General features: G+C 43.1%; 2 protein-coding genes across 7 annotated transcripts in view; one reads left to right on the top strand and one right to left on the bottom strand.

Annotated features, from left to right (window-relative positions):
• Positions 1-13,315, top strand: part of LOC124005078 (28S ribosomal protein S29, mitochondrial-like) — a 45,639-nt gene extending 32,324 nt beyond the window's left edge. For 2 of the 6 annotated variants that reach the window (XM_046314007.1, XM_046314009.1), the window contains 10 exons: positions 7,408-7,521; positions 7,765-7,873; positions 9,554-9,646; positions 9,734-9,864; positions 11,293-11,373; positions 11,939-12,100; positions 12,272-12,331; positions 12,430-12,512; positions 12,724-12,841; positions 12,921-13,315. In XM_046314007.1, the coding sequence (XP_046169963.1) occupies positions 7,408-7,521; positions 7,765-7,873; positions 9,554-9,646; positions 9,734-9,864; positions 11,293-11,373; positions 11,939-12,100; positions 12,272-12,331; positions 12,430-12,512; positions 12,724-12,841; positions 12,921-13,004 (1,035 nt within the window). In that variant the 3' untranslated portion in view covers positions 13,005-13,315. The other 4 variants (XM_046314004.1, XM_046314005.1, XM_046314008.1 and 1 more) reach the window with 4 other exon arrangements.
• On the bottom strand, positions 13,312-19,907 carry LOC124005079 (mannose-specific lectin-like). Its single transcript, XM_046314010.1, has 2 exons — positions 19,784-19,907; positions 13,312-13,910 (listed from the first exon to the last, which is right to left on the bottom strand). Exons 1-2 carry the CDS (start codon positions 19,871-19,873, stop codon positions 13,665-13,667), a joined length of 336 nt encoding a protein of 111 aa, XP_046169966.1. The 5' UTR covers positions 19,874-19,907; the 3' UTR covers positions 13,312-13,664.
• Positions 19,908-20,712: the final 805 nt, after the last annotated feature.

Consider the following 20,712-nt stretch of genomic DNA (forward strand, 5'->3'; position numbering starts at 1 on the left):
CGCTGACCAGATGCTCTCGGGGTGTGCGAGAACACGTGGGCGGACGAAGAGAGAGCAGTAGGAGTAGCAGTGTTGTCTGTGGTGATCCATGTTTCCGTCAGTGCCAAGAAGTCGAGGGACTGGAGGGAGGCATAGGCTGAGATGAACTCTGCCTTGTTGACCGCAGATTGGCAGTTCCAGAGGCTACCGGAGACCTGGAACTCCACGTGGGTCGTGCGCGCTGGGACCACCAGAGTAGGGTGGCCGCGGCCACGCGGTGAGGAGCGTTTGTATGGTCTGTGCAGAGAGGAGAGAACAGGGATAAACAGACACATAGTTGACAGGCTACAGAAGAGGCTACGCTAATGCAAAGGAGATTGGAATGACAAGTGGACTACACGTCTCGAATGTTCAGAAAGTTAAGCTACGTAGCAAGAATCTTATTGACTAAAATGATTAAAATGATACAGTACTGCTGAAGTAGGCCAGCTGGCAGTGGGTGCGTTGTTGACACTACACTAATCAAGTCATTCCGTTGAGTGTAATAGTTTCTGCAGTGTTGCTATTCGGGGCTAGCAGGCTAGCTAGCAGTGTTGTTTACGTTACGTTGCGTTAAAAGAACGACAATAGATGGCTAGCGAACCTAGAAAATCGCTCTAGACTACACAATTATCTTTGATACAAAGACGGCTATGTAGCTAGCTAAGTAGCTAGCTACGATCAAACAAATCAAACCGTTGTACTGTAATGAAATGAAGTGAAAATGTGATACAACCTGTGAATGCGACCGGGTAGTTGAGTTCTATACAGAAGACGTTGGCTAGCGTTGGCTAGCTGTTGGCTAGCTAGCAGAGTCACCTACGTTAAGACGACAAATAGCTGGCTAGCTAACCTCGGTAAATTAAGATAATCACTCTAAGACTACACACTCTAAACCTAAACAACACAATTATCTTGGATACGATGATACGATGATACGAAGACAGCAAAGACAGCTATGTAGGTAGCTAACACTAAACTAATCAAGTCGTTCAGTTGAGTGTAAAAGTTTCTCAGTGCAGCTAATCAGTGGACGTTAGCTAGCTGGCTAGTGAAGACTACGTTAGGACGGCGAAATACGATAATTACGCAATTATCTTTGATACAAAAGACGGCTATGTAGCTAGCTGAGAAGAAATTGCTAAGATAAGACAAATCAAACCGTTGTGATATAATGAAATATAATGAAAAAGTTATACTACCCGTTGGAGCGACGTGCAGATGCGACCACTCGCTCCAACCGGAACCGGAACCTGTTATATGCTCCTTCAAAACTTTCAGCGGACCCCGTGGGGTGTGTCCAAACACAAGGTCAGCAGGGCTGAACCCTAAGGACTCTTATATCGTTTCCCTTATAGCAAATAGGACAAAGGGCACCCCTTCATCCCAATCAGTACTGGTATCCATACAATACTTGCGTAGCATTGCCTTCAGCGTCTGATGCCAGCGTTCTAGAGCCCCTTGACTCTCTGAATGATACGGACTGGAGACCTGATGGGAAATACACAATGTCTTTAACACATTTGAAAACAGTTTAGACGTGAAGTTGGATCCCTGATCAGTTTGGATTACTTTAGGGAGTCCAAACGTAGAGAGAACTTCACCAGTGCCTTCACCACAGTCTTAGCCGTTATAGTACGGAGAGGAATAGCCTCTGGGTATTGAGTAGCACTGCACATTATTGTTAGTAGGAACTGGTTACCTGACCTGGTTTTCGGCAATGGAACTACACAATCAATTATCACTCTTTCAAACGGTTCCCCCACCACAGCAATCGGGCAGAGTGGCGCTCGTGGAACTGTTTGATTCACTTTCCCAGTGAGTTGACATATGTGACATGTTTTACAAAATTGGACCACGTCGGACTTCAAACCTGGCCAGAAGAAATGACGAAGGACCCGGTTATAAGCCTTTGTGATCCCCAAGTGTCCAGACCATGTCTCTATCCCCTGTAATATGACATGCGAGCCACAATAGGTTTCAGGAGACCAGGGTAAAGCATCAGTAACGATTACTGACTGCGCCCGCCCGGTGTCTCGTAGGATTTGGATAGGTTTTTGATCAGCTTGTTCTCCTGTTAAGGAAACACAACCGGCAGAGATAAACGGAACATAGACAGGATCCGGTTTCTCAAATGCTGAATCAATAACTGGATCCAATGGACGAGCCAAAGACTTGACTAAACCCAAACTTTTCATTTTTGGGGACGGTGACAGGGACTGTTTCGGTTTATTTTTCAAAACTGGGCAGTCCGCAATCACATGACCCTTTTGGTGACAGTAAAAACATTCACGGATTTCATGAAAAGGCTTAGGGTCGTCAGGGGTAAAGCGACCTGAACGAGGAACTGATGACGTAATCGCCCGGCCTTCAAAACGTGGTGCATCAAAGACAGTTTTGTGTGTCAAAGCGTACTCATCTGCCAACACTGCTGCTTGGGCCAATGTCGTCACTTTCTGTTCATTTAAATGAACTACAATTCTATCTGGGAGGTTGCTTTTAAAATCCTCCAACAGTACCAACTCCCAAATATCAGCAAAGGTGTTAGCTTTGCTGGCTGAACACCAGCGACTAAACAGAGACTCTTTGTCCCTAGCAAATTCAACAAATGTACGGTGAGATGTTTTTTTGTGGTTCCTGAAGCGCTGTCTATAAGCTTCAGGCACCAACTCATAAGCCCGCAACACTGTAGTTTTAACTGTATTGTAGTGTAAACAGTCTTCCAGGAAGAGAGCAGCTACTACTTCCTGGGCTTTCCCAGACAATTTACATTGTAACAGGAGTGGCCAAACCTCGAGTGGCCAATGCAGCGCAGCAGCCACACGCTCAAACGCAGAGAAATAAGAATCAACTTCCGACTCTCGGAATGGAGGGACTAAAGCTATGTTTTTACTCACATCGAAGTGGGCTTGATGATGAGCAGCTTGTGGAGTCGCACTGGAGCCAGCTTCTAGCTCCAATTGTCGGATCCTCACCTCATTGTCAGCTTCTATTTTCCTAATTTCAAATTCAAAATTCATCTGTCTCTCTTTATCTTTTTGCTCCATTTCTAACCGAGCCAGCCTCACCTTCAGCCTAGCAGTCCCATCTGAACGACCCGAAGCAGAAGATAAAGGATCGAATCGGGGCAATGTAAAAGGGGTACGAGGAACCCCTTCATCCGCCCTGTCCTCCGACTTGGCATCAGAAGGTCTACCCGTCTCCTCTCCTTGCAATGAGAGAATCCGTTCTCTCACTAAACCCTCCCTTACTAGCACCAAAAGCTCAGCCTTTAGGACTTTCTCAGGGACAACAAATCCATAATGGTCAGCTATAGCTATAAGGTCTACTTTACGAAACCTACCCAAACAATCAATAGAGGGCGCTTCAAAAAACTTGGAGATGGCTGTTGCAGCCATCTTATACAATGCAGTCTCCTGAACACACTAACTAAACAAGTCATCCAGACTCACAACCTACCATCACACCTCAATCACTAACCAGAGAGAGCTCAGAGCACCAGGGCCCAGTGGGTTTAATGGAGCCCCCATTATGTTACGCACACCTCTATGAAGAGGGAACGCAACACCCTGCTACAACTAAACTCTCCGTGAAGTGAAAAAGGTATGGACTGTAGGTGCGAGTAAGGATGACAACAGACAGAATGTGGTACCGTTTACAAGGACTTTATTCCTTTACACGGTAATATGGGGAAAAGGGGCTGGACGGGACCAAAGCAAAGAAAGTAAATCTCAAAGCCCCCCCCCCTCTCCTATCTTAGCTGCCTACCCACTACTTACCTAATTTAGCACCACCTGGTGCCCTAAACAAAATACAGGGGGTGGTCCGCCCAGGTCTTACCTAGTGTGCCTAGACAGCGAATATGCTACGGGTATTTGTATGCCCGCGGGCCTCTTGCCTAAGCACTCCCTAGGTGCCTTCCCCTTCTCCCCTGGTCACAAATGAAACCGAATATTAAACAATTTCACTAAGAAACTAAGAAACAAAGGACATCAAATAAGCTCTATCTGAGCAACAAACTCACAAAACATACCAACTTCCCAGCATAAACTCCCAGCAAAATCAACCTCTATCAAAATCTCTCTGCAATGACCTCCCAGAAAATCTCTAGAAAATCTCTAGCAAATCTCTCTAGCAAAATCTCTGCAATGACCTCCCAGCAAATCTCTCTAGCAAAATCTCTGCAATGACCTCCCAGCAAATATCTCTCTCCTGAACAGAACACTGGCTTTTATATAGCTTCAGACAAATACACAAACTACAACACAAACTGGGGAACGTAACAGGAGGTGATATGGTTCTTGACTAGTCTCTCAAAGTACTTAGTTTAGTTCAGTTACATTAGCTTTCTTGGGAACAGGGACAATGGTGGCCCTCTTGAAGCATGTGGTAACAGCAGACTGGGATAAGGATTGATTGAATATGTCCGTAAACACACCAGCCAACTGGTCTGCGCATGCTCTGAGGACGTGGCTGGGGATGCCGTCTGGTCCTGCAGCCTTGCGAGGGTTAACACGTTTTAATGTTTAACTCATATCGGCTGCAGTGAAGGAGAGTCCGCAAGTTTTGGTTGCGGGCCGTGTCAGTAGCACTGTATTGTCCTCAAAGCGGGCAAAAAAGTTATTTAGTCTGTCTGGGAACAAGACATCCTGGTCTGCGATGGGGCTGGTTTTCTTTTTGTAATCCGTGATTGACAGTAGACCCTGCTACATACCTCTAGTGTCTGAGCCGTTGAATTGCGACTCTACTTCGACTCTATACTGGCGCTTAGCTTGTTTGAGTGCCTTGTGGAGGGAATAGCTACAATGTTTGTATTCGGTCATGTTTCCGGTCACCTTACCCTGGTTAAAAGCAGTGGTTTGCGCTTTCAGTTTCACGCGAATGCTGCTATCAATCCACGGTTTCTGGTTTGGGAATGTTTTAATCGTTGCTATGGGTACGACATCGTCAATGCACTTTCTAATGAACTCGCTCACCGAATCAGCGTATTCGTCAATGTTGTTGTTGGACAGAATACGGAACAAATCTCAATCCACGTGATCGAAGCAGTCTTGAAGCGTGGAATCAGATTGGTCGGACCAGTGTTGAACAGACCTGAGCGCGGGAGCTTCTTGTTTTAGTTTCTGTCTGTAGGCAGGGAGCAACCAAATGGAGTCGTGGTCAGCTTTTCTGAAGGTCGGGGAGGGCCTTATATGCGTCGCGGAAGTTAGAATAACAATAATCCAGGGTTTTACCATCCCTGGTTGCGCAATCGATATGCTGATACAATTTAGGAGTCTTTTCAGATTAGCCTTGTTAAAATCCCCAGCTACAATGAATGCAGCCTCAGGATATGTGGTTTCCAGTTTGCATAGAGTCAAATAAAGTTTGTTCAGGGCCATCGATGTGTCTGCTTGGGGGGGAATATATACGGCTGTGATTATAATCGAAGATAATTCCTTTGGTAGGTAATGCGGTCGACATTTGATTGTGAGGAATTCTAAGTCAGGTGAACAGAAGGACTTGAGTTCCTGTATGTTGTTATGATCACACCACGTCTCGTTAACCATACGTCATACCCCCCCCCCGCCCCTCTTCTTACCGGAAAGATGCTTGTTTCTATCGGTGCATTGCATGAAGAAACCAGCTAGGTGCACCGACTCCGTTAGCGTCTCTCGAGTGAGCCATGTTTCCGTGAAGCAAAGAACATTAGTCTCTGATGTCCCTCTGGAATGCTACCCTTGCTTGGATTTCATCAACCTTGTTGTCAAGAGACTGGACATTGGCGAGTAGTATGCTAGGGTGTGGTGTGCGATGTGCCCGTCTCCGGAGCCTGACCAGAATACCGCCTCGTTTGCCTCTCTTACGACGTCGTTGTTTTGGGTCGCCGGCTGGCATCCAATCCGTTGTCCTGGGTGGAAGGCAGAACACAGGATACGCTTCGGGAAAGTCATATTCCTGGTTGTAATGATGGTGAGTTGCTCTTATATTTAGTAGTTCCTCCCGACTGTATGTAATAAAACATAAGATTACCTGGGGTACCAATGTAAGAAATAACACGTAAAAATAAAAAAAATACTGCACAGTTTCCTAGGAACGCGAAGCAAGGCAGCCATGTCTGTCGGCGCCGGTAAAGCACCGCCTTATCTCAGCTCACTGGTCACCATAGCAGCACCCACCCATAGCACACGCTTCAGCAGGTATATCTCACTGGTCATCCACAAACTTAATTCCTCCTTTGGCCGCCTTTCCTTACAGTTCTCTGCTGCCAATGACTGGAATGAACTGCAAAAATCACTGAAGCTGGAGACCCATATCTCCCTCACTAACTTTCAGCACCAGCTATCAGAGCAGATCAATGCACCTGTATATAGCCCATCTGTAAATGGCCCATCCAACTACCTCATCCCCCATACTGTTATTTATTTTGCTCCTTTGCACCCCAGTATCTCTACTTGCACACTCATTTTCTGCACATGTATTACTCCAGTGTTTAATTGCTATATTGTAATTATTTCTCCACTATGGCCTATTTATTGCCTTACTTCCCTTATCCTACCTCATTTGCACACACTGTATATATACTTTTTTTCTATTGTATTATTGATTGCATGTTTGTTTATTCCATGTGTAACTCTGTTGTTTGTGTCTCACTTCTTGGCTTTATCCTGGCCAGGTCACAGTTGAAAATGAGAACTTCTTCTCAACTAGCCTAACTGGTTAAATAAAAATATACAGCAGTGGAGGCCGCTGAGGGGAGGCCGGTTCATAATAATGACTGGAAAGGAGCTAATGGAATGGCATTAAACACAAGGAAACCATGTTTTATTTATTTGATACCATTCCACTATTCCGCTCCAGCCATTACCATGAGCCTGTCCTCCCCAATCGAGGTGCCACCATCCTCCTGTGGTGTACAGTATGTGTATATTTTGCATTTCATAAATTATTTTGATGCGATATAAAAGTAAAGGGCTTTATTTTTCTAGTATCGCATTTGAGAATCGATTAGGCGCTTAGAGGTTTTGGCTGCCAGAGCCAGTCTACCTCTGAAAATAACAGAAGGTCCTTGGACCATAAGGAGTAACGGGGAGGTTAGGCTCTTTAAGAGGACATCTTGAGCTAGTGCTAGCTATGAATATTTATTAACATTTAAGATTCATTGGGATGTCAGTTTCCATGTGATCAATGCATTTTGAAAAGTCAGCGCTACATATACAGTACATGTCTTTCTGGAGATGTCTTTCTGGTACTAGTAAAAATGTGTTTTGTGCTTCACCACTGTACTGTAGTTCATTCTAACGGTCCTAAATTCTAGAACACTGCTGTGCTTAGGCGTACATGTTTTGGACTATGATAGACGCTCTACACCTGCCTCTTACCTGTGGAATGTGATGATGTCATGGACAGGTAGCGCAGGTGCGGCCGCTCCATGGCAGTGGGTGTGGCCAGCAGCAGGAGGTGGTTGGCATGGAGTTGAGACCGGAGACATTCTCCATCTTCAGAACACAGGAGAAGTACCCAGTAGGTGGAATAATCAACTACACTTTATTCTGTAGCATGTGGTAATAAGTGTGGAGGGTACTGATGTTTCATCTCTCTCTGTCCCCAGGCCTGTCAGTCAGAACAGCACCTAGGGCAGTACTACACTGTTCCCCCCTCCCACTTCCACACTGTCTTCCCCCATGGCCTGCCTCTACGATACCAACAAAAGGTTGTGTGTGTGTGTTTATAACAGTATGACTGACTGTCTGTACCCGTGTCCAGGTGAAGACTTTTAACGAGGGCTGTGTGATGGTGAAGCAGCCTGCTCTGGAGCTGATATCTCACCTGAAGAGAGCTGACTACAGCAAGCCCACCCTGCGCTACCTACTCTGTATCCTACCCTACCAGTTACATCTGATCACACCTCAGTGTACCTTTACACATTTAATATATAGTCGTGGCCAAAACATTTGAGAATGACACAGATATTAATTTCCACAAAGTTTGCTGCTTCAGTGTCTTTAGATATTTTTGTCAGATGTTACTATGGAATACTGAAGTATAATTACAAGCATTTCATAAGTGTCAAAGGCTTTTATTGCCAATTACCAGAAGTTGATGCAAAGAGTCAATATTTGCAATGTTGACCCTTCTTTTTCAAGGCCTCTGCAATCTGCCCTGGCTTGCTGTCAATTAACTTCTGGGCCACATCCTGACTGATGGCAGCCCATTCTTGCATAATCAATGCTTGGAGTTTGTCGGAATTTGTGGGGTTTTGTTTGTCCACCTGCCTCTTGAGGATTGACCACAAGTTCTCAATGGGATTAAGGTCTGGGGAGTTTCCTAGCAATGGACCCAAAATATCAATGGTTTGTTCCCGAGCCACTTAGTTATCACTTTTGCATTGTTCTTCACCAAACAGTTCCTGGATGGTTGTGATAAGTTGCTCTCTGACGATGTGTTGGTACCATTCTTTATTCATGGCTGTGTTCTTTGGCAAAATTGTGAGTGAGCCCACTCCCTTGGCTGAGAAGCAACCCCACACATGAATGGTCTCAGGATACTTTACGGTTGGCATGACACAGGACTGATGGTAGTGCTCACCTTGTCTTCTCCGGACAAGCTTTTTTCCCGGATGTTCCAAACAATCGGAAAGGGGATTCATCAGAGAAAATGACTTTACCCCAGTCCTCAGCAGTCCAATCCCTGTACCTTTTGCAGAATATCAGTCTGTCCATTATGTTTTTCCTGAAGAGAAGTGGCTTCATTGCTGCCCTTCTTGACACCAGGCTATCCTCCAAAAGTCTTCGCCTCACTGTGCGCGCAGATGCACACACACCTGCCTGCTGCCATTCCTGAGCAAGCTCTGTACTGGTGGTGCCCCGATACCGCAGCTGAATTAACTTTAGGAGTTGTTCCGGGTGCGTGCTGGACTTTCTTGTGTGCCCAGAAGCCTTCTTCACAACAATTGAACCGCTCTCCTTGAAGTTCTTGATGATCCGATAAATGGTTGATTTAGGTGCAATCTTACTGGCAGCAACATCCTTGCCTGTGAAGCCCTTTTTGTGCAAGCAATGATGACGGCACGTGTTGTCTTGCAGGTAAGCATGGTTGACAGAAGAAGAACAATGATTCCAAGCACCGCCCTCCTTTTGAAGCTTCCAGTCTGTTATTCGAACTCAATCAACATGACAGAGTGATCTCCAGCCTTGTCCTCGTCAACACTCACACCTGTGTTAACGAGAGAATCACTAACATGATGTCAGCTGGTCCTTTTGTGGCAGGGTTGAAATGCTGTGAAAATGTTTTCTGGGGGGATTCAGTTCATTTGCATGGCAAAGAGGGACTTTGCAATTAATTGCAGTTCATCTGATCACTCTTCATAACATTCTGGAGTATATGCAAATTGCCATCATACAAACTGAGGCAGCAAACTTTGTGGAAATGAATGTGTCATTCTCAAAACCTTTGGCCACTACTGTACACACAGTCATCCCCGTACCTCTCTATGACCTGTGTTGTCTACCTGTATTGTGTTGAATTATGTTGGTGACCTTGACTGGTTGTGTAGATGGTGTGAAGGGCAGTGGGAAGACCATGTCTCTCTGTCATACTGTCCACTACTGCTCCACACAGGGATGGCTGGTACTACACATACCAGATGGTAACACACACACACCCCGACATGGAATACACACAGACACACAAAATAATGATGATGATGATGATGATAATAATCTCCTCTCTATAGCCCACCTGTGGGTGAAGAACTGTAAGGAGCTGTTGCCCTCCTCCTACCACGCCTCCCGCTTTGACCAGCCAATACAGGCCTCCAACTGGCTACGCAACTTCAGAACCACCAATGAACACTTCCTCTCCAAGGTAGTCCCTCCTCCTCAGATAGATAGTGGGTGCCAGGTACATTGCCAGTCAAAAGTTTGGACACGCTGTAATCATCATGTTATTACATAGTTTTGATGTCTTCACTATTATTCTACAATGTGGAAAATGGTAAAATAAAGAAAGAATCCCTGGAATGAGTAGGTGTGTCCAAACCTTTGACTGGCACTGTATGTGTTGCCTGTAGGAACAAATCTAGGATCAGTTTACCATCCCCTAATCCTAACATTAGAAGTAAAATACAGTGCCTTCAGAAACTATTCACACACCTAGACTTTTTCCACATTGTGTTGTTACAAAGCCAGATTAAATTTGATTTAATTGTTGTTTTTTGTCAACGATCTACACAAGTTCTCAAAGTGGAAGAAACATGTTATTTCTTTAATTCATGGAAAATTTTAAAAAGTAATATTTTGATTTGAGTTAATACATGTCAATCACATTTGGCAGCAATTACAGCTGTGAGTCTTTCTGGGTAAGTCTCAGAGCTTTGCATACCTGGATTCTACAATATTTGCCTATTATTCTATAAAAAATAATTGCCAAGCTCTGTGAAGTTGGTTGTTGATCATTGCTAGACAGCCATTTTTCTTTTATTTTTTTTAAACTAGGCCACTCAGGAACATTCAATGTCATCTTGGTAAGCAATTCCAGTGTATATTTGGCTTTGTTTGTTTCCCAGTGTCGGTTTATTTTTATCCTAAAAAAACTCCAGAGGCCTTGCCGATGACAAGTATACCCATAACATGATGCAGCCACCACCATTCTTGAAAATATGACATGATACTCAGTGATGTGTTTGTTGTGTTGGATTTACCCCAAACATAACACTTTGTATTCAGGAAAAAAAATTAATTTCATACCACATTTTTTCAGTATTACTTTAGTGCCTTATTGCAAACAGGATGGCTGCCTTCTTTTCACTCTATCAATTATGTTAGTATTGTGAAATAACTACTGTGTTGATCCATCCTCCGTTATCTCCTATCACAGCCTTTAAACTCAAACCTTATTTAAATCACGATTCGCCTCATGGTGAAATCCCTGAGCGGATCCTGCCTCTCTGGAAACTACGTTAGGATTGCCGCCTGTATCGTTGTGGGTTTAATTTGACACTTTGGATGGTGCATCAATAATAGCTCCACCATACTCAAAGGGATATTCAATGTCTGTTTTATTTGTATATTTACCCAACTACCAATAGGTGCCCTTTGTGAACCATAGGAAAAGCTCCCTGGCCTTTGGTTGAATCTGTGCTTGAAATTCATTGTTTGACTTAGGAACCTTACTGATAATTGTGTGTGTGGGGTACCGAGATGGCATTTTAAATACTATTGCACACAGTTGTTAAGCATATTTTTACTCCTTGAGGCATCCTGTATTTGTGACTGTCTCCCCTTGTTGTTTTAGATCAAGTTGAGGCAGCGGTACGTGTGGACTAAGAGAGAGAGCACTGAGGAGGGACGGCCACTAGGGGTGCTGGTGGACATGGTGAGTCCAGTGTCAACGTGCCCTTTATTAAGGCGTCAGCATCCTTCAGTTTGACCGAACTTGGCTAGGCGAACCGAACGAGTGTGCTCGCATGCTCCCTTGAAAGACCTTCACTTGAAAAATTAGAAAGTGTTAATAGTGCTGTTTGTCCATGTTTAAGATGCCGTAGTCAGAATTAATCTAACATAACTTAATCTGTTATGACGTTTTGGCCAAGGAGATCTTAGTCATGCAATTTTATATTTAACTAAGATGTATTGTGCAGTATTTTTCAATTAAAAAATGTGCATGAAAACAAGTAATCTCTTGTTGAATGACAAAGACTTTATTGCAGAATCCCTACGAAGGGGTGTAGATTTCAGCTACCAACTTTGGCTTGCCTCCAGAAAACACAAACATCACAACGTAGTCATAATATATGCAAAAACTGTTCCGACCTGTTTTGGCTGGGAATCATGTGGACGCCTTGCGTCTGGGCTCCAGTTCTGAAACATAATTGGTTCAGTGCACTTCTCTTAAGAATCTCATATGTGGTATCATTGTTAAGCTGTGTTTTTCACCCCAGGGAGTGTCTTGTGTGAAGAGCAGCAGTGATGTGGTGGGGGCAGTTCTAAAGGAGCTGAGGCTACAGGCTGGGGGGACAGAAGGGGGCTTCAGGCTGGCTGTGGCTGTTGGAGTCAACAGCCTCTGGGGAAGGACCACACTCAAGAAGGAAGACAAGAGCCCTGTACTAATACATTCATTCACCTCACTGTGGATCTATGAAAAAAAAAGATTTCTATTGCTTCCATTTTTGCCTTTGAAATTTCTGTGTAAAGATTGCTTACTTGACTGACCTTTCTCTCCCCTGTCACTTTTCCCTTCTCTCTACTTTTTCTGTGTCTCTCCTCTCTGCCAGGTGGCTCCAGAGGAGTTGACATTGGTTCATAACTTGAGGAAGATGATCAACAATGACTGGGTGAGAACTGTATGGTGGTTATCCTCTAATAGACATTAGAAAATTAAATTACATGATTGTGATTTACACCTCTGTCCCTCTCTCTCCTCCATGTGGAGGGGTGGTCATCGCCACGCTGTCTGAGACAGGATCTCTCTACGCTCCAAGCTCTGCCTACCTGCCCCAGGAGCTGCTGGGAGAGGTCAGGGGTCATGATTACATCCTGGTTAATGTTATATGTCCAGTCCAAAAACTACCTCTAACCCTTGGTGTCTATTGATCTGGGCTAACAAGGGAATGATCTAGATGTTTTTGGACAAGACCCTTCTGATGTGTTTATATGCATCATCAGTCAAATAGAAACAGAAGTTCACCTATTAAAAACATCCTCATCCTCTGTGTTCCTCCTACAGGAGGGCTTTGACAGCATGGACCCTTTTGTTCCAGTACCAGTCTCTCTCTACAGTGAGAAGGAGTTTGAGAGCTGGTACCTCTACTACCTGGACCGCCACTGGCTACAACACCCACACAGTAAGAGATATTCACTTTCACCACTGTTTGTGATGGTTTAGATTATGACATGAACTGATTGAGAGATTTCTCTATAAAGGTCAGACAGAGGAAGGGAAGAAAGAACTCATCTTCCTCAGCAACAGAAACCCTTCTGTACTGGAGAGACTGTGCCTTCCTGTAACATCACACATGGGCCCACACACCCATAGAGATAGGACTCATCTTTATATCTGTGACAGCATGGGCAGCGCCATTGAGGCTACAACCCATAGGAATCCCCACTCAGTTGACTACTTTGACCACTTTAAAATGGCGGAAGCCCTCTGGTGCTGCCCATGCGACATCAAGGCCACGAGCATTCTCTATGGGACAAATGCCAATACAGACTCATACATGGATTATAACGTTGCAGTTGTGTATGTGTCCCTCCATAAATTATTCTGTTGTGATGCATGATAGTGTCTTTCATAATAAAAATATACATGAAAAACAGTCAGATCTCATGTTCTTTTATATGAGCCAATACAGACATTTTCTTCATGAAAAGTTAGTGATGTTTGTCTTTTGAATATAGAGAGTACCTGACACAATGCACAGAATTACAACTACTTTAAGTCAATACATTTTTATTTGACCAAATCAAAGGGTTAGAGCCTCAAGCCTTTTGAATACAGCTTAGTGGTAGATGTAGACAGGTATGGTCAAGTGAAGATGTTACTCTGCCTCATTATTAGTGTCCTCACGAGAGCACCAGACCATATTTCTGGGACTGTAGAGCATCAGGGCACCTTCGTCAGGGAGGGTGAGGTGACCTCTTTGTGCATTGTTGGGCCGGTCGATGTTACGATGTCCAGATCACCACTAGGTCTCTGTAGAGCTCCAGGGTACCTTTGTCAGTGAGGGTGAGGTGGCCTCTTTGTGTATTGTTGCAACGGCCAGTGTTACTTGACCAAATGGGATGGTCCTGTGTAGTGTAGATGACCAGGTTGCCATCCTGTTGGAGGATGAGCCTCTGAGCATCTTTGTTCACAGTGTTTGATGCCCAGACAACCTGACCCCAACCGTAGAGCACAAAGTTGCCATCGGTCTGCAAAGAGAAAATGTATTTGCATATAAACATGTTAGACAAAGATGACCTCTGTACTGCTGTGCATTCCTTTCATCCACTTTTAAATGATTACTTAAACGTTTAGGATGAAAAAGTGTTCGTTTACTAAATAAAAATATTAAGGGTGTGCATCTATTCCATTCGATACGCATCTAGATGGTCTGCAATATGATACAGGAATTATACGTTTTCATTTGAAACAATTCGATGTGGTTTGATTAGAGAATGGTTTGATGCGATGTAAATCGATGCACTAAGATTAGTTTAATTTCCCATTCTAAATAAAAATCTGCAATTCGTAACATATCAATCGGAATGTATAATGGACATCCACAAATGAATACACACATTAGGAAACGTAACATATCAATGGTGACCCGTCATTGAGGGCAGAGCCTTTTTTGTATGTTTTTGGGCATTAATACGTGTCACATATCAGTTTGCAAACAATGTAAAAAAGTTAATAAATCCGCAAACAAACATGGTCTCTTTTTTGCTTTCTTAAGTAAGGCAGCTTCAAAATGCAGGTGTTTCAGCATAGCTCATTGCTTTCTGTGGTGGTGGGACAGCCATTGGAAAATACAGAGCTTAGGAGTTGGTAATGTATTCTAGATGTGCAGTGATTGGCTCAATGTTCTGTCACTCAAGGTCGTTAGCCACAGATAAATTGTTAAATCACATATCTACCGTAGATTTGATTGGACTGATCATGTCAACATATCATATTTTCAACATTTTAGCTAGCAAGTAGACAAGCAGTCATCTTCATGAATCACGTTGACAGTCTGCTGGCAAATCCTATTCAATCCTTGTCATATGAAGAGAAATTATAGATAAAATGTATTGCTGCTCATCGACTATAAACATTACACAAGTTGAATTGCAAATTCAACAATGAGTGGTTTGGAAAGAATCAGTGGCTAACTGCAAGCATTGCAAAGCAATCACTAGCCTGCTATTCAGTGGAGAGGGTGTTTGGTCCAAGTCTGGGTTTAAGGGTCTCTATTCCAAGCTTAAAAGGATAAACATTCAACACCATGGGCCAGAAAAGTTTAAATACATTTGGCCATGCTGTTAATCCAGCATGCATTCTGCCGCATTCAAAACAACTGGAAACTTGGAAATCTCAGACTTTAATGAGTTCAAGACAACAGGGAACTCTGGAAAAAAACAAGCTCAGACTGGGAAAATACATTTTTGAACGGTCATTCAACTCGGAATTCAAAGTTGTGAACCTTGGCCTCTTTCTAGAGCTCCGACCTGAAGATCACTGACGTCATGATTCAACCTTGTTCTCCCCCCCCCCCCCGAGTTCCCAATTGTCTTGAAAGCACCATAAATCCAGGAAATGCCAGACTGATGAAAAATTTGCCCACAAGGCCCGCCTCGCCACCTTCCTGTTCAAGTGAGCACGGCACAACAAGGGGAGTCCAAAAATGTCTTGTTTGCAGCTGCATAAATGATGTAATATGACAGGGAGATATGTATACTGTAGCTAAGAAAGTACTACTACGTGTATTTTGTGTAGTAAGCTGTTAGTTGCCCATGTGCCTCACCCTAATAATTTGGTCCCTTCCCCCCTACTGTTCTGACTTGGTGGTGCCCATGTAGCCTATTTTAGAGTAATGTAATCATTGAATATTGTAAGAGCTTTCATTGTCTGCTTATATGCCCCCTTTATCCTATGGTACTGACTTGGTGTACAGGGAGAATGCTGTAAGAACGGACCATGTTCTGAATTCTGTCGCTGTACATTTCAAAAGTGCTTAACAAAGCTATATTGACTGCGTCAGCTCATTAATGTTGTACTCGAAATTACAGATTGCCTCTTATCTGCTCGTTGTCCCCTTATGCCATAGTTTGTACAACTCAATTATCAGTAGAAACCACATTTGTTTAAGCAAGTCAGCCATATCAGCTATGTTTTTTTAAAGGGCAGTAAATGAGGATGAATTAACCGTGTCGCTGCCAGACAAGGCTCCGCTGATAGCCAGGTGTAGCAGTGATAATGATTTACGCAATTGTGCTGAAAAGAAAGCTCTGCTGTTGGGACAGCTTTATGCAGGCTCTAACAGTTTGTGGGCACCATTTGTCACCATTATAGTGCAATTCGTGTATTGCTTAGTGTTGTATTGGCATTGCTGTCATGCATCTAAAACATTTTATTTGTTCACCCACCAAGATTTACATGCTAAAAATCACCACTGCATATCCATAATAAATGCAGTGTCTTGGATTTACTTACAGAATAATATGAAATGCTCTGAGACCACAATGAGTGGAGTGGTAGATGCCTAGTCTCTATTATTGCTCAGCTCAGGTGCCTATATAAACATACATCATTTACACGCACGCACACACACACAGAACCCAGGTCCTGCGTGTCCCCAGGCACTCATTTGTTGACTTCGAAAAAGCCTTGGTTTCATGCATGTTATCAGAAGCCGCCTCCCTGCATTTGTTTTACTCACTGCTTTAGCACAGTCCACCAACCCTGATGTCCTTGTCGTGTCTGAATTCTGAGATTTCCATCCCAAACTACAACATTTTCCATCAAGATAGAACTGCCAAAGGGGGAAGAGTTGCAATCTACTGCAGAGATAGTTTGCAAAGTTCTGTCATACTTTCCAGGTCTTCGCCCAAACAGTTTGAGCTTCTAATTCTAAAAATGAATCCCTCCAGAATTAAGTCTCTCACTGTTGCCGCCTGTTATAGACCCCCCTCAACTCCCAGCTGTGCCCCTAATTCATTGATTGCCCCTCATCTTCAGAGTTCGTTCTGTTTGGTGACCTAAACTGGGATATGCTTAACATCCCGGCAGTCCTACAATCTAAGCTAGATGCCCTCAATATCACAAATTGTCAAGGAACCCACTAGGTACAACCCTAAATCCAAAAACATGGGCACCCTCATAGACATTATCCTGACCAACTTGCCCTCCAAATACACCTCTGCTGTTTTCAATCAGGATCTCAGCTATCACTGCCTCGTTGCCTGTATCCGCCATGGGTCCAAAGTCAAATGACCACCCCTCATCACTGTCAAACGCTCCCGAAAACACTTCTACGAGCAGGCCTTTCTTATCGAGCTGGCCAAGGTATCCTGGAAGGATATTGACCTCATCCCGTCAGTCGAGGATGCCTGGTCGTTCTTTAAAAGTAATTTCCTCACCATCTTAAATAAGCATGCCCCTTTCAAAAAAAGGTAGAACTCCAGACCTGACTGCCCTCGACCAGCACAAAAACATCCTGTGGCAGACTGCACTCGCATCGAATAGTCCCCGCAATATGCAACTGTTCAGGGAAAATCAGGAACCAATACATGCAGTCAGTAAGGAAAGCAAAGGCTAGCTTTTTCAAACAAAAACTACAAAATGTTTTGGGACACTGTAAAGTCCATGGAAAACGAGAGCACCTCCTCCCAGCTGCCCACTGCACTGAGGCTTGGTAACATGGTCACCACTGATAAATCCATGATAAATCCGAAATTTCAATAAGCTTCTCTACAGCTGGCCATGCTTTCTTCCTGACTTCCAGCTCCGCACCCCCCGCAGCTACTTGCCCGAGCCTCCCCAGCTTCTCCTTCACCCAAATCCAGATAACAGATGTTCTGAAAGAGCTGCTAAACCTGGACCCGTACAAATCAGCTGGGATCTGGACCCTTTTTCTAAAATGATCTGCCGCCATTGGTAATAGGGGTTGTAACAGTCTGTTCAACTGCTCTTTCGTATCATCCACGATCCCTAAATATTGGAAAGCTGCCGTGGTCCTCCCCCTCTTCAAAGGAGGTTACACCCTAGACCAAAACTGTTATAGACCTATATCCATCCTGCCCTGCCTGTTGTCCGGAACTCTGGCAGTCTCTATGGGGGTGCCACAGGGTTCAATTCTCGGGCCGACTCTTTTCTCTGTATATATCAACGATGTTGCGCTTGCTGCGGGTGATTCCCTGATCCACCTCTACACAGACCCATTCTGTATACATCTGGCCCTTCTTTGGACACTTAACTAACCTCCAAACAAGCTCCAATGCCATACAACACTCCTTCCGTGGCCTCCAACTGCTCTTAAACACTAGTAAAACAAAATGCATGCTTTTCAAACGTTCGCTGCCCGCACCCACCCGCACAACTAGCATCACTACTCTGGATTTATTTTTCGTCTGCTGATAATTGCTTCAGGGTTGTTGAGTCCAAGGCTATAGGATTCGTCCACCTGTTTAATTCGGATTTATATCATTTTCCATAAAGCTTTTAAAATTGTAATTAATTGCGCTGTTTCTAATTAACATGAATGTGTATATTTTACAATTATAACTGGTTTAGCGTGTATTCGTTTTGAGAGATATTTACCAGGGTTATTAAGTAATATGCTTTATTTGAGTTTAACCTGTAGTTGTTGGCTCTCTTCAAAAGTAAAAGATCGTATTCCTGCGTAAATTCAGAAAATGTTATTTTCTTCTTTATCTTGTAAAGATTTATGGGCTTTCTAAGATTGTGATTTATTTATCTTGCATTTTAATTTCTAAATCAGATGTAACTTTTTGCAGAGTATGAGATTATCATTCCCCTAATGTTTTTAAAAATGGTATAACTAGACAAGTCAGAACACATTCTTATTTACAATGACGGCCTAGGAACAGTTGGTTAACTGCCTTGTTTTGGGGCAGAACGACAGATTCTTTCCTTGTCACCTCAGGGATTCAATCTAGCAACCTTTCGGTTACTTGTCCAACGCTTTAACCACTGGGCTACTTGCCGCCCCAATGTACACCTTAAAGGCATACCAAATTATATCAGCGGTTGGATTTTCTCTGTCTACATTTGTAATGGTAAATATTTTAATTTACGTATTTAAATTTCGGATCCAGAAGATGCTCGCTGATGATTCTCCTACTACAGTTGCTGTGTAGGAGAAAATTTTTAATAAAAGTGTATTTTTCTGTTGGTGTAATTAATCAGAATGATCATTATCATTTTTTAAATCCAGTAATCATTTTTTTTATCCAGTAAATTGTTGAATGCAATTTTGGAGAGAAAGAAATGTAGTCAATTATTGAATAGCTTTTCTTACATAGAGAAAAAACAGATGCCTCGATCTTTAGTTTCTTGGCAATTTCTCACATGGAATAGCCTTCATTTCTCAGAATAATAATAGACTGACGAGTTTCAGAAGAAAGTTCTTTGTTGCTGGTCATTTTGAGCCTGTAATCGAACCTATTTCTGATCAATTTGATGTTGTTATTTTAATAGACAAGAAATGTACTTATCTTTCAAAAACAATGACATTTCTAAGTGGCCCCAAACTTTTGATTTTTTAAAATATATATTAGAGAATAAAAATAATGTTTCAAGATTAAGGTTCAGCTGAAGGCACCAGAGTTAAATCTTCTCACTTTGCCAGTAACTTTTTCTGCTACCATTAATGTCAAGCCGTCTACACGTACAGTTTGATGCATACGTTTGATAAATTCAACATATGCAACATAATTTCCAATTGAACGCTGCGTTTGCCTTGCAGCATTGCGTTGCAGAGCCAGTTGCAGTGAGTTGTGTGGTGCATATGCTGGATTTATCGAATGCATCAAACTGTATGCTAGATGGCTTGACGTTAATGGTAGCAGAATGTGAATGTTGAACTTTTGTTGTACACATATGCATTAAACATTTACATATATAATTAAAGTTTGACTACATAATTTATTACACAGCATTGATTTAATGACACTGTCTGTCTGATCACAGCTTGAATCGTTACATCCCTACAAAAAAACTTCTAAGGTCAAAATAAGTTGCAGACCAGATATCTAATGTTAATATAATTGAAATGTAAGTGTTTCACTAACTATTGTACCTGAAAGATAGCTTTAAATTGTCCATTGTTGGAGAGGAGGTAGTCCCCTTTCAGCAGAATCCTCTCGGTGCTCATGTAGTTCATACTCATGATTCTGAAAGAGAGAATTTATATTGTTTATTTGCTGCAGTTTATTATAGTAAACACCCACACAAACAGCAAAACACATTTAGACAAAAGGAAGAGAGAGAAAATGTGCCTAAACTAGCTCTTTTATAATGAGAATGGATCATTTCAGTTCTAAATGACAAATGTAAAAACCAACTAAATAATACACAAAATTAATAGAAATGCATCTCATTAAGACCTCATTTTACTGGCCGTTCCCTGTACATAAATGAAAAAACACACGTTGAAATAGGAGTTACCTCACTCACTACCTCACTCAGCATTGCCCACTTCAGGTACTGTCCCACCTTCTATAGCATGGCCCACTTCAGGTACTGTACCACCTTCTATAGCATGGCCCACTTCAGGAACTGTACCACCTTCTATAGCATGGCCCATTTCAGGTACTGTACCACCTTCTATAGCATGGCCCACTTCAGGTACTGTACCACCTTCTATAGAATGGCCCACTTCAGGTGCTGTACTGTCCCACCTTCTATAGCATTGCCCACTTCAGGTACTGTACCACCTTCTATAGCATGGCCCACTTCAGGTACTGTACTGTCCCACCTTCTATAGCATGGCCCACTTCAGGTACTGTACCACCTTATATAGCATGGTCCACTTCAGGTACTGTACCACCTTCTATAGCATTGCCCACTTCAGGTACTGTACCACCTTCTATAGCATGGCCCACTTCAGGTACTGTACTGTCCAACCTTCTATAGCATGGCCCACTTCAGGTACTGTACCACCTTCTATAGCATGGCCCACTTCAGGTACTGTACCACCTTCTATAGCATGGCCCACTACAAGTACTG

This window comes from Oncorhynchus gorbuscha, linkage group LG19 (genome assembly GCF_021184085.1).
Source record: "Oncorhynchus gorbuscha isolate QuinsamMale2020 ecotype Even-year linkage group LG19, OgorEven_v1.0, whole genome shotgun sequence".
Classification (NCBI taxonomy): Eukaryota; Metazoa; Chordata; class Actinopteri; order Salmoniformes; family Salmonidae; genus Oncorhynchus; species Oncorhynchus gorbuscha.